This window comes from Heliangelus exortis, chromosome 20 (assembly GCF_036169615.1).
Source record: "Heliangelus exortis chromosome 20, bHelExo1.hap1, whole genome shotgun sequence".
NCBI classification, from domain to species: Eukaryota; Metazoa; Chordata; class Aves; order Apodiformes; family Trochilidae; genus Heliangelus; species Heliangelus exortis.
The window spans coordinates 236,321-251,368 of NC_092441.1; the positions used below are offsets into that span (position 1 = coordinate 236,321).

Below are 15,048 nucleotides of genomic sequence, written 5' to 3' on the forward strand. Positions count from 1 at the left end.
TGGCGACAGAGTCAGAACTGCCGAAGCAAAAACACTCCGGCCTAGTGCACTGCAGGGTGGGAGGGAGGCCGCGCTGCCAGCCCCGGCAGGAGGCAGGGCGGGCACAGGGGCAGGGCCGGCTCGCGGACCCCCGACCAGGGGAGGCCCGCGCCGCGGGGCCGAGGCCGCCCCTCAGGGCTGTGCGCAGGGCCTCGGTCAGAGGCCGATGGGGGGGGCGTCTGAGCACTGACAACCGCCGTGGAAAGGGCCTCCAGCGTCCCAGCCGGTGCCCGCCACGGCGACGCGTAGCCCGGGTACGGCCGGTTCCAGGCAGCACTTGCGCCCGCCCGGACTCTTCCTCGCGCGGCCCCTGCTGGCAGCGCCGCGGTTTCCGCAGGGGAGGGTCCGCAGGTGCACTGCTTCGCCGGCCGGAGCGAGATGGCGGTGGCACCGTCCGGCCGCCTTGGTGCCCTGCCAGGGCCCAGCGATTGCGGCCGCCTCCGAGCTTCGGGCGGCAGCGATCCCCGAGGCGGCGGCGCGGGGCGGCAGCTGCCGCAGCGCTGCGCTGGCGGGCGATGTCGAAGTTGCGCGGGGAGGCCTTCTGGCGGGAGACGCTGCGGAGCGCACACTACGTGGTGGCGCCCATGGTGGACCAGAGCGAGCTGGCCTGGAGGCTGCTGAGCCGTCGCCACGGCGCCCAGCTCTGCTACACGCCGATGCTGCACGCCCAGGTTTTCCTCAGAGACGCCAACTACCGCCGCGAGAACCTCTACGGCGAGGCCTGTCCCGAGGACCGCCCGCTCATCGTGCAGGTGAGCGCCGCGACCTGCCCGGCCGGCCCGAGCACCGGCGACGAGGACTGACCGAAGGGGTTCCCGGGGTCGGCCGTGCCCTGCGCTCTCGGGTGGCACCACAAAAGCGAGTTAGCCTCGCCAAATAGACCCTCGCCCTCCTCGTCGATCTCGTTTGTGCTAAATCCAGACGTTTTTCAGATGCGCATGAATTCAAGCTAGTCAGTGTCATTACCGTTTTAAAGTGGGTATATCGAAGCTCATTAAGTAAGGGTGTTTTTTATGTTTATCCCTTGTCTAGCAAAGAGAATTAAATGTCTTAACCACAGGGGCTGGAGCACTGGACTCCTCACAAGGTTTCAGTGCTCTACACCTCCTCTTTAGAGAGATCACAGCTGGTTTTCTAGAGTGAAGAGTTGTTCCAGATCAGATACCATTTTGAGAGATTCACAGTATTTCGAGTCATTCTATGAAACCATGGTCTCAGTGCTTAGCTGTAGAAAAAGGATTCAAGGAAGATAGGACACACTTTTAAGCTTGTGTTGCTTCTCCTTCTTGAGTACTGTGTGAGGTTCAGGTCTTTACCTCTCCACATCATCCCGAAGAGGGAGAAGAGCTTGCAGAACTGGAGAACAATAGAGGGGAAAACAGTTAGCATGAGCAGGGGAGTGCAGCAGTTAAATGGATGAGGACATGTCACCGTGTGTCCCTCCTGACTGAGGGGAACGATGAAAGAAGTCTGTGAAGGTATGACTGGCTTGAAGGTGATGAATGGGAAACCAGTGTTAAGTAAGGCTAGTGATGGTTATATACTGCAAAGTTCTTTACCATGGGATGTACTCCGTGCTGAAAGGTTACATGAGTTTAGAAATCAAATGAAGGAACTATTGAGGGTCATTAGCTGCAGGAAACACCACTTCTGCTTCCCGAGTTGTAGAAGATACTTTACAGCTTCTGCTGTTCCATAGGCATCTGTTGTTGGCTGTTACCAGAGCAGATTGAGTTGGGCCTGTGGTCTGTCTCAGCACAGCTTCATAAATCCTTTTTTCCACAGAAGGTAGTTCCTTTTCCCACAGAAAAATACAGGTGGCAGAAATTTAAAGTCTTAGAAAGCTAGAAGGATTTGGGGCACAGATCTTTAGTAAGCTGTGTGTTCTGGATGAGCCTACCTGAAGTGTGTCAGCTACTATGATCTTGCTGTATCATCCTTCTTCATACTGACCACTATTGGACATAAGACACAGAACTAACTAGATTAATTTTTTGAACAATGCAGTATGGCAATCCTTGCAGAGTTTTGCAATATTTGTGGGCAGATGGGTTTTGGTCATAGACCCCTGGGAACAGCTTAGGCAGAGATACATCTGAGCCCAGCCTGCTCTGTGGGCTTGGTTTACTGTGTAAAAAATACTGACTGATGTGGCTTGGTTGGAGGTTTTCAATTATTTCAGTCATCTCAGAGAAAGCAAATGCCTTTTCTGGTTTTAGCTGGTGTTAGCCATAGTTTATTTAGTGCTGTAGGTTCTAACTAACACCTGCTCACATGTGTTTAAGTTTAAATCCACATTATTTAAAGATGTAATGACTTTTTTTTTTTTGTTAATAATGAATTTTAGAAAATTGTTTAAAAGCATAAATGAGATGCATAGTCTAGGTCATCAACAAGGCAGCTTTGAATTAACCTAATTTTTCTTAATTCATTTTTGCACTGTGCATGAAATGTAATATTAACTATATTTAGGACTGAGCATTTGACTAACAGCCCAATGTGTCTGTTTCATACTTCACACTAATGTAAATTCATTTTAGAGGCTGTAGTGCTTGTATATACAAAGTCTGAATTTTGAGAAAACCCAGAGACAACTGCAGGTATCTCTTCTTCTGCACCATCACTACATATTAAAATGCTATAGCTTCTTATTTTCCAGCGGATTTTTAAAGTAGTTCCCTCTTATTCTTGGATACTACATGTAAAATATTCTACAAATGTCTCTTTGCCTCTTTAACACTCATTTTTCTCACTTTGTCATTTGAAGGTTGGGGATCTTTAGCTGATAAGTGTCACAGGATTTTATTGCTGTTGTCTTTTTTGTTTTGTTTTTTTGAGAAATGTTTTTTCTATTATTAACTGTTTTCTGTAGCCAGTAGTTGCTTGATAACTATGTCATAATGTGTTGTCAATACTTGAAGAAAGCTTTTGCCTGATTATTCCACTTTTCTTTGTCTTTCTCAGTTCTGTGCCAATGACCCTGAAGTGTTTGTCCAAGCAGCACTGTTGGCTCAGGATTATTGCGATGCCATAGACCTAAATTTGGGTTGTCCCCAGATGATTGCAAAGAGAGGTATGTGCAAATTGGAATCTTGAATAAATAGAGAAATAGAGTGTTTCAAATGTGAATATGGCAGTAAAAAGTCAAGATGACCAAATTAAGTCTGAGGGGAAGGGGTGGCTGCAGCACTGCTGAAGTCAGACCTAATCAGACCCACTTTAGCAGGTTTTTGCAGTGCCTAGAGCAAACATTAGATATACTAATAATGAATTCAAACTTTTCTTGAGTGACAACTCTTGTGTTTAGAATATCCTTCAGAAAAAGTATTTTAGCAAGAGTTTGTTTTTCTTTCTGATTTCAGTTGCTCAAGCTGCCTAATTTTTCAAAACTGCATTTAAAATTATATCATGCGGGCACTTAGTGTTTTCTATTGCCTCAATACTAGCAGAGATTTAATTCACATTAACATGTAAGAGGAACCCTTAAATATATTGCAAAAATTGTTATGTTTGAAAAACAGAAACAATGTTTGGAAATTTTGCACCAGTTAGGATGTTGAAGAAAGTTTTGTTCAGTGACTGCTCATTCCTCTTCCAAAACATCTTTCAAAGACTAATAGGGAAATGGTCAGTGGTATCTAGGGCAAATATATCTTTCAGTATGATCAGATTTTATCCCGAAGGGAAATTTTTTAGTGCCTGGTATAAATCCCTAAATTTGGACTTGGAGCCAGTGTCATCACACCACCCTTAGGGAGTAGCAGTGAAAATAGGGTGTGAGGATTCATTGCTTATCCTATGAATCTAGGGTGGCATGGGGAACAGAATGATCCAACCCTTCCAGTTTGGGCAGGGCAGAGCAACTCAGTTTCTGCCAGTGCAGTATGTGATTGTCTGCAACTTCGTGTGTGAACATTTATGAAAGCTGTATGCTTCAGAATCTTACTCTTCTGTACAAGTCTGTCATGCTATTTTATTATAGGTCATTATGGAGCATTTCTGCAAGAAGAGTGGGATCTTCTTCAGAGAATGAGTAAGTCTTTAGAGAGGCTTCACCTTGAGAGGGAATGGAATAAACTTGTAATCAAGAGGAGGTTTAGGGATTTTTTGGAAGAAAGTGCATTGCATTTTGGTTTTGGAGGGTTGTGTTTGGTTGGTGTTTTTTTTCCTTTCTTACTGTACTTCGGTGGCACCCTCAAGATACTTAGTGGTATCCCACTACAAACTCCTGCTAGATCTGATAAAAGATTTCAGTAACCAAAACAGGCTTTATGTGAAAGACAGTCGATTAAATCCCAATCTAATGATGGCTTAGTGGTTTTCCAACTATAGAAACAGCAGAACTCCCAATGCCTTTTTCACTTCGAAGTTCTTTGCTGCCAGGAGTTGTGTGTCTGCTTGAAGCCACAGTTGCCCTTTTCTGATCAACTTGGCATACTCTTTCTGTACACACCATAGCCGGTTATGCCTCTTTTCTCTGAACTTGTGTGAGATGTTTTCACACTGTTGGTATCAGCTGTGAACAGTATCACATTTTTCTAAGAAATACATTTTGGAATTTATTTTAGAAGCAAGGTTTTGGTCATTGTGTAGAACTGGGAATGTGCCTTCACCCCACTTGAAACCAAGTGTCTACACCATGAAGTTAGAGAATCTCACTTCTGTTTACATTTCCTGTGGTCCAAGGAATCTTGATATTTGGCACAAAGATACTGCTGAGAACCTGGAAAGATATACAGTGCTTCCCTGACCACGTAATGTGACTGTTCAGGCAGTTTTCTTAGGAGAGAAAGATGCAAATCAGAACAGCCTCAAGGTGAAAAAGAGAACCCACATCACCTAGTTGGGTAAGAACCCAGGCTGTCTAGTAAGAGAGTTGTAGGCTGCCATATAAAAGGTGGGCAAAGCTTCCTCTTTGTCCTTCTCCCCCACCCTTCTCTAAAATGATAGAGTACTATGTTCTGCTTGTATCTGTATACACCCATCTTGCTCCTTTGAAAGGGTTGTAAGAAGTACCTGTCATTAATGCTTCTGGGATGTGGACTAGAGGAGAGCAGGTCACTTTCAGCATTATACATCCGAGCTCTGGAAGAGGATTTCAGGCACACCATCACTCGGTGTTTTCCTGTTGGATATCTTTGTTAGCTCTCTTTTTCGTCGTTTTTCAATTCCATGCACTGTGTAAAGACTGTGGGAGTTTAACATGTTCTAGAACCCTGGCTCTATAGCCTGCATTACTGCTTGATTGGGTCCATAGCCTACTTCAGCTAATAAGCCTCTGCTTGCCGTGGTCAAGATTCTACTTGTCATAATTATTTGGGTGATCATTTGCAAGAAGCAAAGCATTTCTTGTGGGAAAGGTGAATAAGTGATTGAATATTAAGGTTGGCAGAGTGGGAGGAGTACAGTAGTTTGTGACAGTAGTAAACCTGTATCAGTCGTTAAGATTTGAGGGGGGTGGCCTTTGAAAGTGTATTTTGATGCAGTGGAAGCATTAGGGCTATTAAATTCTAAGTACCTAATGCCTTGATGCTAGAATGCAGTTTTTTGTGCTTCATGTTTTCTATTACTTGCTTAACCTATGCAATAAGGATTGGAGAAGACATTTCTGATTGTTTAAGCTGTTAAAACTACGTAGCATTAACATTTCAGTCTTTTTCTGTACCAGACCCAGTATCAGATCTTGAGGCAAGCAGGCACTTTTCATAGCATTGTGCACCCACTTACCTGTCTTTTCAATCTTTCCCAGTTTTAATGGCTAACGAGAAGCTCTCTGTTCCCATCACATGCAAAATCCGCGTTTTCCCAGAAATTGACAAGACAGTGAAGTATGCACAGATGCTGGAGAAAGCTGGCTGCCAGGTAAGGAGGCAGCTGCTCCCTGTACTGTTGCACTGGACACATATCTTTATGTAAAGCATCTGATGACCAGATCTTGGTGTAATGTGGTGATGAATAGGCTTTATTGTTCTACAAATAGGGAAAATGGGGTGCAGAAAAAAATGTACATATTTGCAGTTGGTCAATAGGAAAATGTAGAAGGCATGATGACTTCAAACTCTTTCTTGTAATTAGTGCACAGTGTGGCATCCTTCACTGTGGTTGAGCATCTGTCTTACATAGTGCTGCAAGGCAGTGTGAATGCATGAAATCCACAGACTGTAGGAAGAAACAGTATCAAAGATGGCCACTACTAGTGAAGAAACAGGCAGCCTTCTAGGATTTAACTCCAGTTAAATTGGAAGAGACAGTGTTGTTAGAGCCAGTGCTGGCAGCATTTGGGCCTTCTGCTGAGGATCAAGCCAAATCAATATATCTCCAGTTGCAAAGTGAATCACAAATGGGTATCAATACAATAGGAAATCTGTACCTTCTCCCAAGATACAATCTTGTCATGCTGTGGAAAAGCAAGCTTAAAGAAGCCTACTCCATGCCATGGCAGGTGAGTTGCTGATACCTTTCTGTGATAACAAGTCCCCGCACTGTTGGAATAGCAATGGGAATTCAGTGGCATCTGTGAAGTGTGTGGGGTGAAAGGAAAGTTTTGTCAGTGGATTTGTTCCAGTCATTCATACACATGAAAAGTAAACGTAGCTTTATGTTGTAGCTGCTGACAGTGCACGGCCGTACTAAAGAACAAAAAGGACCACTTGCTGGAGTGGCATCTTGGGAGCACATTCAAGCGGTCAGGTTAGTAAGGAGTACCAATCTTTGTGGATTTCTGCTAACACGGTATGAAGGCAGATTTTTAAGCAGACTCTGCAGTGGCATTGGAGAGCAAACTAATTTGTGTGACAGGAGTAGAAAATCTGGGTTGACTCTGATTCTCAGTTTTATGTGTCTGTTTTACTCACTGGTACAGAAAAGCTGTAAACATTCCTGTATTTGCAAATGGAAACATCCAGTGTCTCAGTGATGTGGAAGAATGTATCCGTAAGACTGGAGTGCATGGTGTCATGAGTGCAGGTAAAGAAAATCAACTTTTACTAGTAATAGATGAGAATACAAACTGTTTCTTCCTCTCTTAGCAGTCCCATATACATTTATTAAAAGCTTACGGCAGACTTAGTTGGTGAACAGCTTTGACTGAAAGCTGAGTGGCCATTTTCTCTCCTCTTATACTGGCTGTCTCTGAAAGCACCAGGAGTAACTTAAGAATTGTAAGAACTGTTATGTTATACCTGTAGTACCATTGAGTGGACAGCTCAAATCTAAATACTTGACAAAGGCAAACTGGACTCCTGTTGTCCTCGACCTCTGTTGATCAATTAAATCTTTTTTAATGGATCTTGATGCAATAAGTATGTGCACTGATAAGTATCCCTGCAAATGGTTCTTGTTGTGTTGGGACAAAAAGGAACTGGCTTACCTTCCTACAGGAAATGCTAGGACAGACATGAAAAAAACCTCTTTCTAATCACTTGCACAGTTGAAGCAGTGATACATATTTTATGTGAGTTTGTAGACTCTTATTATTAGAAAACACTGGTTAACAAGGATTAAGAAACTAGTAGAAAAAAGCATAGTCAGAAACAGTATCTCTAAGCTTAGGCCAGACAAATGTGAATAGAGGCATAAGGTAAGACACCCATTGTCCAAGTATTTAACCACTGGGCGATAAAAGCAGTGATTTCTCTATTTTTTTACTGTATTATTGTCAAGATTGGTTGCCTTTCTGGAAAATGTACTTTAATTAGATATAAGCTCTTTGGCTCAATAAAGAATTGTATTGTGAAATACAGTATATGCTGAAGTCAGGCTAGAACTCTATGGAGCCTGTGTTCTTCTTTGTGAGTACATGGGTGATGTGTCTGTGACTGGCTAGTAGAATCAGAGAGCTGATCATAGATTTTGTTTTCTGTTTCAATCCTGGAATGAAAGTTTGAGTATTTCTTTTTCATTCCCTAGAAGGTAATCTTCATAACCCAGCTTTGTTTGAGGGCCGAAACCCATTGGTGTGGGAGATGGCTGAAGAGTATCTGGAGATAGTGCAGAAGTACCCTTGTCCATTGTCTTACGTTAGAGCTCATCTCTTCAAGCTCTGGCATCACACGTGAGTATCTCCAGATACTTTCAGGGCTCATCCTGCTTAGCAAGTGTCTGGCTTTTCTGAACAAGGAATTGTTTGGCCATAATTAGTGTGCTGCGAGGTTTTCCGTCCTGGGTCCGGCTAGAAAGAAAGTGGGCTGAAGCCTTTACCTTTTGCTGCATATCTGGGAAACAGGGTACAGGGGATGAACAATTTACCAGAAGATAGGGTGTGAGCTCACAGCACATCAGCTACCATGTGGTAATTGGTCATCTGCACACAGACACTTAACAGCAAATATGAGTTAACTAACTCCTTGTTCATTGTGAGGTAAGCTGTCTTGCATTTATTGTGGAGTAAGAGCATGGTCATGGGCAGCTACCGAGGAGCAGCTGCTGCACTGTATGTTCATGTTAACTTAGCTCAGAATACTTTGGTTGTGTGCGAAGTATTTGGAAAAGAGTATGTATGCTTTTCTCTGGACTTAAAAGAAACAAGCTTCTACAGAAGGCAAGTGCAGCAAGAAAAATCTATAAAAAGATTTTATAAAGACATTTTTAGTTGATCTCCTCAGTCTAGCAATAATGAATAAAAATGACTTGATGTTTGGGATTTGCCTCAGGCTTCAAGTATACCAGCAGCTGCGTGAAGAATTAGCAAAAGTGAAGACTCTAGAGGGCATTGTAGATGTCAACAGGGAGCTGAAACTACGATGCCAGGTACCAAGATGGGACCTAATCTCCCAGAACAACACTGTCTGCACTTGGTGGGAATTTATGATGTATGTCATGTAGTTGATGTGTGTTAGTCACTTTATTGGACCTTTGTGATACCAACCATGATATTGGTAGTTTAGTACAATAACAACTTCTTAAGACTTGAGCAGCTTTACATGGAATAAAGTTGATTTAAGAATTACAAATCTGCTGTAATTCATCTTTCTTGGAGGGGGTTTGCCTATATTTAACTGTCAGTAACTTTTGGTTTAAATTCCATTTTGTGGCTTCCTGGAGTTTGAAGTATTATTTAGACTATTTCTGGAGAACTTCAGGAAAACTGACTGTAACTTTATGCTGCAGGAAGAAATAGCTAATCAGAAAGAAGGAGAAAAGCCAAAAGAAGGATTGCCTTTTTTCCACTGGATCTGTCAGCCATACATCAGGCCGGGGTGAGTTGTTTCTTCTAACATACGTACCCATAGACCTCTCCCACCCATACTGTCAGTACAGAGCCACCCAGTTCTGTTCTTGGAGTGAAGGCTTAAGGTTACTTTTTATTCTGGTTTGGGTTTTTTTTCCCTGGTTATTGCTTTGTTTATGTGTCTGTTGCTCACAGTATGCATCTTCTCCTTTGGATCTTCCTCAGATTTCTGTCTCTCTAGAAAGTAAAAACCAAAAATCGACTGTAGCTGAGAAATGGAAGCTGTTGTGCAACAGATGCACTACCTGACACTACTTTACTTTTAGATGTAACATGAATATTGATGATAACTGACGGGGTAGCAAAGATGGGACCTATGTTCTATTCTATAAAGAATGTTTTTGTTATATGGACAAGCTTTTCAGATAGCTTATTCGCTTTCTGTTGTGAAAATTGAGCTGAAGAAGAGAACGAGCATGTAAAAATTAATATTTGAATAAATACTTAAGTAAAACATGGGAATGACATGTTAGCATGTGTCTAATTCAGCTGGCCATCTTTCACTGACTTCCCAATTGATGTATCTGACAGTGCGTCTGCTATTAACAGCCAGTGTTAAAAAAAAAAAAAAAAAAAAAAAAAAGGTTGTTGGTTTTTTTTAATCTGCTTTTAAGGGCAATGACACTTCCTTGTAATTTAGCCATAACAGAAAGGTTTACAGTTTACCCAGATTTCTGCAAACCAGAATAGTGGTCAGGAAACTCCTACTGCTTCCCTTCAGCCAGTTTATGATGATATGCACTGTTTTAGGCCAAAAGAAAGATGCAAGGAGAATGGAGCCAGCAGGAATGAAAAAGGTGTGCGAGGGAAACGTTCTCTGGAAGAGGAGGAAGATGGAAATTCTGAGCTTTTGTCAAAGAATAAGCAAAAAAAGAAGTTAAGAAATCCAAATAAAAGCTTTGATCCATCTTTAAAACGTAAGGTCCATTTATTAGCATAAATGGTTGCTGATATTACATTGACATAAATTGCCACTCTTTATTTTCCCTGTTTATGTGTTTGTAGAAACTTTAAAAAGAGGGGATTATTGGGAAATTCTGGTAGTAGGCAATGTGATTCAAATTACATTCATTAGTAAAGAAGTCAAGTATCAAAGTCGTAGGTCACTGATCCACTATATAAAAGTGACTTTTTATGATGAAAATGCTTTACAGACTAGATTGCAGCTGTCACTAGTATCTGAAATTGAAATTTCATATGCCATTCAGGCAGATGTCCTCCTCTTTTACACTTAAGGATGGAAATTTTATGTTTGGATTTAGCTTAGAGGCACTTAAAAAGTCAAAACATCTTTACCTTTGCACTCTTCTTTCACATACTGCATTTTTATTTCAAAAGAGTCTCTGGTTAGAGAAGCACCAATCTTTGTCTGATCCTGATTTTCTTTAAACTTCTTCCACATAAAAATACCATTCTGAAATCAGGTGTCTCTCTCTTTCTTTTCCAGCCAAATATGCCAAATGTGATCAATGTGGAAACCCTAAGGTAAGTCAGTGCTACTGTCCATTAAGAGGAGAATTAAATGACCATATTGTAGTCAATGGCTCAGTGTCTGAATGGAGCTTAGTGACAAGTGCTGTCCCTCAGGGGTCTGTAGGGGGACGGGTACTCTTCATTTTCTGTTCCTGGATGATTAAAAAAAAATAGCATTCTGGCTATGGGAGGGGGTGATGCTGCTATCATTTGTAACGCTGTTGTGGCACCTTAGAAATAGCAGCCAGCTGGGAGGCATTATGGGGAAAATACAGTATGTTCACCCTGCCTGCTTCCAAAGCCACCCTGTTTCACAGCTAATCCAGGTGACACAGCTTGGTCCATCAGCCATGACTATCAGAAGCTGGGATTAGGCTCTTTTGTTTTGTTCTTACATCACTAATACTGTGGGCAGCCCTTGAAATTTTGCAACTGGGCCCGTTTGGGTGGGGTTATATTTTTTTTTAGCTCATGTTTCTAAGCTGTATCATAGAATAGGGGGATAACAAAAACAAGATTTTAGCCAAGGGCTTCCTGAGCATGAGGAATCTTTTAATTGGGGTGGAGGGAGACACATGAAACAACAAAAGCTCACTTTCCTAAAGAATTACTAAGCACCTGTGAGCCAATGCACAATGGACACCCCATCTAGGTTAGTTAGATGGGTATCAAACTACCCGAAATTCAAATGCTGTTGTCCCCAGCAGCTCATACATTGTATTTTAATGCAAAGTCAGGTCTATTTTATGCTGCAAGTAGGGATGTAATTGCTGTGGTAATATGTATATATGCATATATACAGGTGGTAACAAGCTTGTCAGGCACTGTGTTTCATGTACTGCGATTGTAGAGCACTGCCACGAGGTCACCTGCAATAAATATCATAACACTCAGTCCAAAGTATTTATGGCACTTACCTGCTGGTGGTGTGTAATGCAGGCTGCCTGAGAGATAAATTGTGTTGCAGATGTTGAATATGGATTTATTTTTATTTTTTTTTTAAATTTGTTTTGAGTTTGGTTTTGTTCTTAATGTACAGTTGATAGCTGTCTCCCATATGACATCATCTTTACTAGATTAAGGTGTGACTGCCTTATGTTTTTGTTTTTTGTTTGTTTGGTTCTTTTCCCAACCTAGGGCAATAAATGTGTTTTTAACATGTGCCGAGGATGCTGTAAGAAAAGAGCATTCAAGGAGACAGCTGACTGTCCAGGTAAGTGCAGCTATCCTTACAAATCATCAAGCAAATGTCTCATCTCCCATGTATTTTTTTCACTTTAGTCTTTGGTTTCTGTTAAAATATACATACATATCTATCAAAAATTCTATGCTATGATTGTAAAAGCCTTCTCTTCCATCTGTGTATAGTATTTCATCTGTATAGTATTCCAAAGCCATGAAATGCAGTTTCCAGCCTATATAGACATGTTCTTTACAACTGTAGGGAATGAGCTGTTCTGTTTACTGGTGCAATCATCTCCTCTCAGTTTCTTGGGTTTGGGTTTTTTTTTGTTTCTTTGTTTAATTTTCTTCTTCAATCTTTGCTTCTTCAGGTCATGGACTACTTTTTAAGACCAAATATGAAAAATCCCTTTCATGGCAGAGTAGTCAAAGAATAATTCAAACCCCAGAGATCAGTCAGAGAGATGTAGATGTGGGGGAGACTGCTGTACCGAAGGAGGCTGCTGACAGTGTAGTGTGCAGCTTTGGAAATGAATAAAGTGTTCCTGCCAGGCCTCTTCCTCCCTGGGCCAAAGAACATGTCCAGCTCACCGTCAGCTGTGTGAACTTGTTCCACAGGTTTATTTTAAGTTTTGAAAATGTTTTATTTAAGTAAAAAGCTGCTTACTCAGGGAATTATCCTGCATTTAAAATAAAAAGAATGCAATTAAATTTCTCATGCTGTGTTTTTAAAACTGAAAATGCTGGATTTGTGGTCTAGGGGGACTAACCTACATAAGCTGCTGTCACCATCTGCCTCTTGTCTGTTCACTACTACTTCATGTTCAGTTTTTAATATTGGGGAATAAAATTATTATGCTAGAACAGCCTTCTAGCATGCTAAAAACAGCAATGCCAATGTCTTCGTCTCCAAAAGAGAATATGTCACATGTGTCTGAGTTTCAGCAGGTTGTTTTCAGTACATAAAGGAATATATATGTACTTTGAGACCATCAGTGTAAAACTATCCAGATGTTGCTATAACCACAATATGTATTAACAGTACAGTACGATGAAGCTTAATGGTCTCCCATGAGCCAAAGGCTGGGAGAAAATGAAATCTCTATTTTAATAGAGAATATTGTCTGACATGATGTGCCTATTTCAAACCAAAGCCATGAACCTTTCCCTGCACAAAGGCTCTTAATTACAGGATCATTTGTTCTCCTTCCTGCCTGAAAGATTCTGAGAAGTGTGTTAAAAAAACCAAAACAAAACAAACAAAAAAAAGATACAGGTCTACACGTGCAAGACCTGGTCTGGCTTTTACTCTTTTTTTTTCCCCATGGGCTTTATGCATCTCCTAGCCTTCCAGTGTTCACTATGCTGTGAAGAATGTCATTAGCCTAAAACAAAACAAAAAAAACTAACTTAACAAAAAATCAGGAATGTTTATGCAGCTGTTTAATGACCTGCAGAAAAGTCAAGCTATTCTGTGCTCAAGCTAGAATAAATAAAGATTAGCTCAACTTTGAAAATGTATTTCCCTGTCACCTGTTTTCTAAATGCAGTTTAGTTCACTGGACACTCACTGCCTGACCCTGCTCTGGCATATGCTGCCACCTCCTGCAGCTGCAGAGCTGCTGGCAGCTCGGTGCACTGAAAGCAACCTGTCTGATGACTGTTCACGCATACTTGTCACACATGCCACCTGCTGAAGGAAGCAGCATAGCACTATGCCTCGAACTGTAAATTAGCAGGCCTTAAGCTAATGTTCCTCCAAGAAAAGTAGGTAAGAGATTAAAGAAAAAAAAAAAAAAAACCAGAAAAAAATAAAACCCAGAAACCAACACTGGGTGGAGTGGGAAAATGGGGAGGAGAAAGATGGAACCAGATTTGCTTGTTACTTGAACAAAATATTCTTCATAGTGTTCTAGGAATAGCACCTCTGAACCTTAATCAGCTTGTTCACCACGACTTTCAGCAGCTTTCATAATTTCTGACTGACTACCTCTGTATTCAAGTTTACACAGTGCACTTGTAGCTGTTCTTCTAGCTTGCTTTGTGAATTGGAACTAGCACAGAAATGGATGGAGTGAAAAGGTGTGGCGTTTACCAAATAGGCACATGATTCATGTGGGAGAACCAAGTTTAAAAATGCTTCTCTGCCTTAAAGATGGAAACTTGAACCCACATCTCCCCCTCTTCTGTGGAACTAGTCTTACTTCTTCCCTCACCCAAGCACACACTTTAAAGCTGTCGAGTATTCTGAGTTCCCTGGTCTGTTTGAAAAGCCCCTTCTTCTAAAAGCTAAATGTTCATAATAATGGAATTTCAAAGTGCTTACCTGACCTTTCCTGTTTAGTTTCCCAAAAACATCAAAAAGGTCTCTTGTTCTCCTGCTCGCTTTGCCAGAGAAAATTTAGTCAGAAAAGGCATTTCCAGTAAAAACATCTACTGTTAACAACACACTAGTGGCCTGGTCCTAAGCAAGAGTTTTGGGTCACATTCTTAACCACACACAGGACTTTTAGAACACATCTCTCAACAAGAGCAGACTCATCAGAGTCATTTAACAGGGTGAAGAAAGGATCAAGCTGGCTTTAGGCTCCCAGAGTCATAAAGGGACTTATACTTGAGAGTCCCAGATGGACACATTCCTATACAGAATTAATATTTAAGGCATATGTGTCCCCACTCGCTCTTCCAAAGCATTTTTAATAGGCAATTCAGATAGATCCACACTTACATTGTCAGCTCCTGTCCCATGACACAGCAGAAAACTGCAATCCTCTTAACACAGGACTGGAATGCTATAGTTAGGCTCTGAAACTATGAATCACCACACTAATAGAAAAAGGTGTTGCAACCTGAACTTTCATTTAGACATTCCAGAAGATGATAACCTTTCCATTAACAAAGACAATCAGTGTATCAATTGCTTAATAAACAATGCTTGTGAATTAGGAGACACTATTACAACATGAGTAAAGCCAAGCCATTTGCCATTCATGCTGGGCACACCTGCATCTACACTAACTAGGGATTACTTTCAGGCTAGGCAATATACTTATTATCCTGTTTATCTCTAATAAGAAAAATTACAGCCTGTCAGCTCAGCAAGGTAATGTCCTATTTTGTTTCAG

At 41.5% G+C, this 15,048-nt stretch overlaps 1 protein-coding gene across 1 annotated transcript; it reads left to right on the forward strand.

Annotated features, from left to right (window-relative positions):
• The first annotated feature begins 108 nt into the window (after positions 1 to 108).
• On the forward strand, positions 109 to 12,634 carry DUS1L (dihydrouridine synthase 1 like). The gene is made up of 13 exons (XM_071764433.1): positions 109 to 791; positions 3,004 to 3,112; positions 4,022 to 4,072; positions 5,789 to 5,901; positions 6,647 to 6,729; positions 6,902 to 7,005; positions 7,948 to 8,092; positions 8,691 to 8,787; positions 9,148 to 9,236; positions 10,019 to 10,185; positions 10,716 to 10,753; positions 11,879 to 11,954; positions 12,295 to 12,634. Exons 1-13 carry the CDS (start codon positions 555 to 557, stop codon positions 12,459 to 12,461), a joined length of 1,476 nt encoding a protein of 491 aa, XP_071620534.1. The 5' UTR covers positions 109 to 554; the 3' UTR covers positions 12,462 to 12,634.
• Positions 12,635 to 15,048: the final 2,414 nt, after the last annotated feature.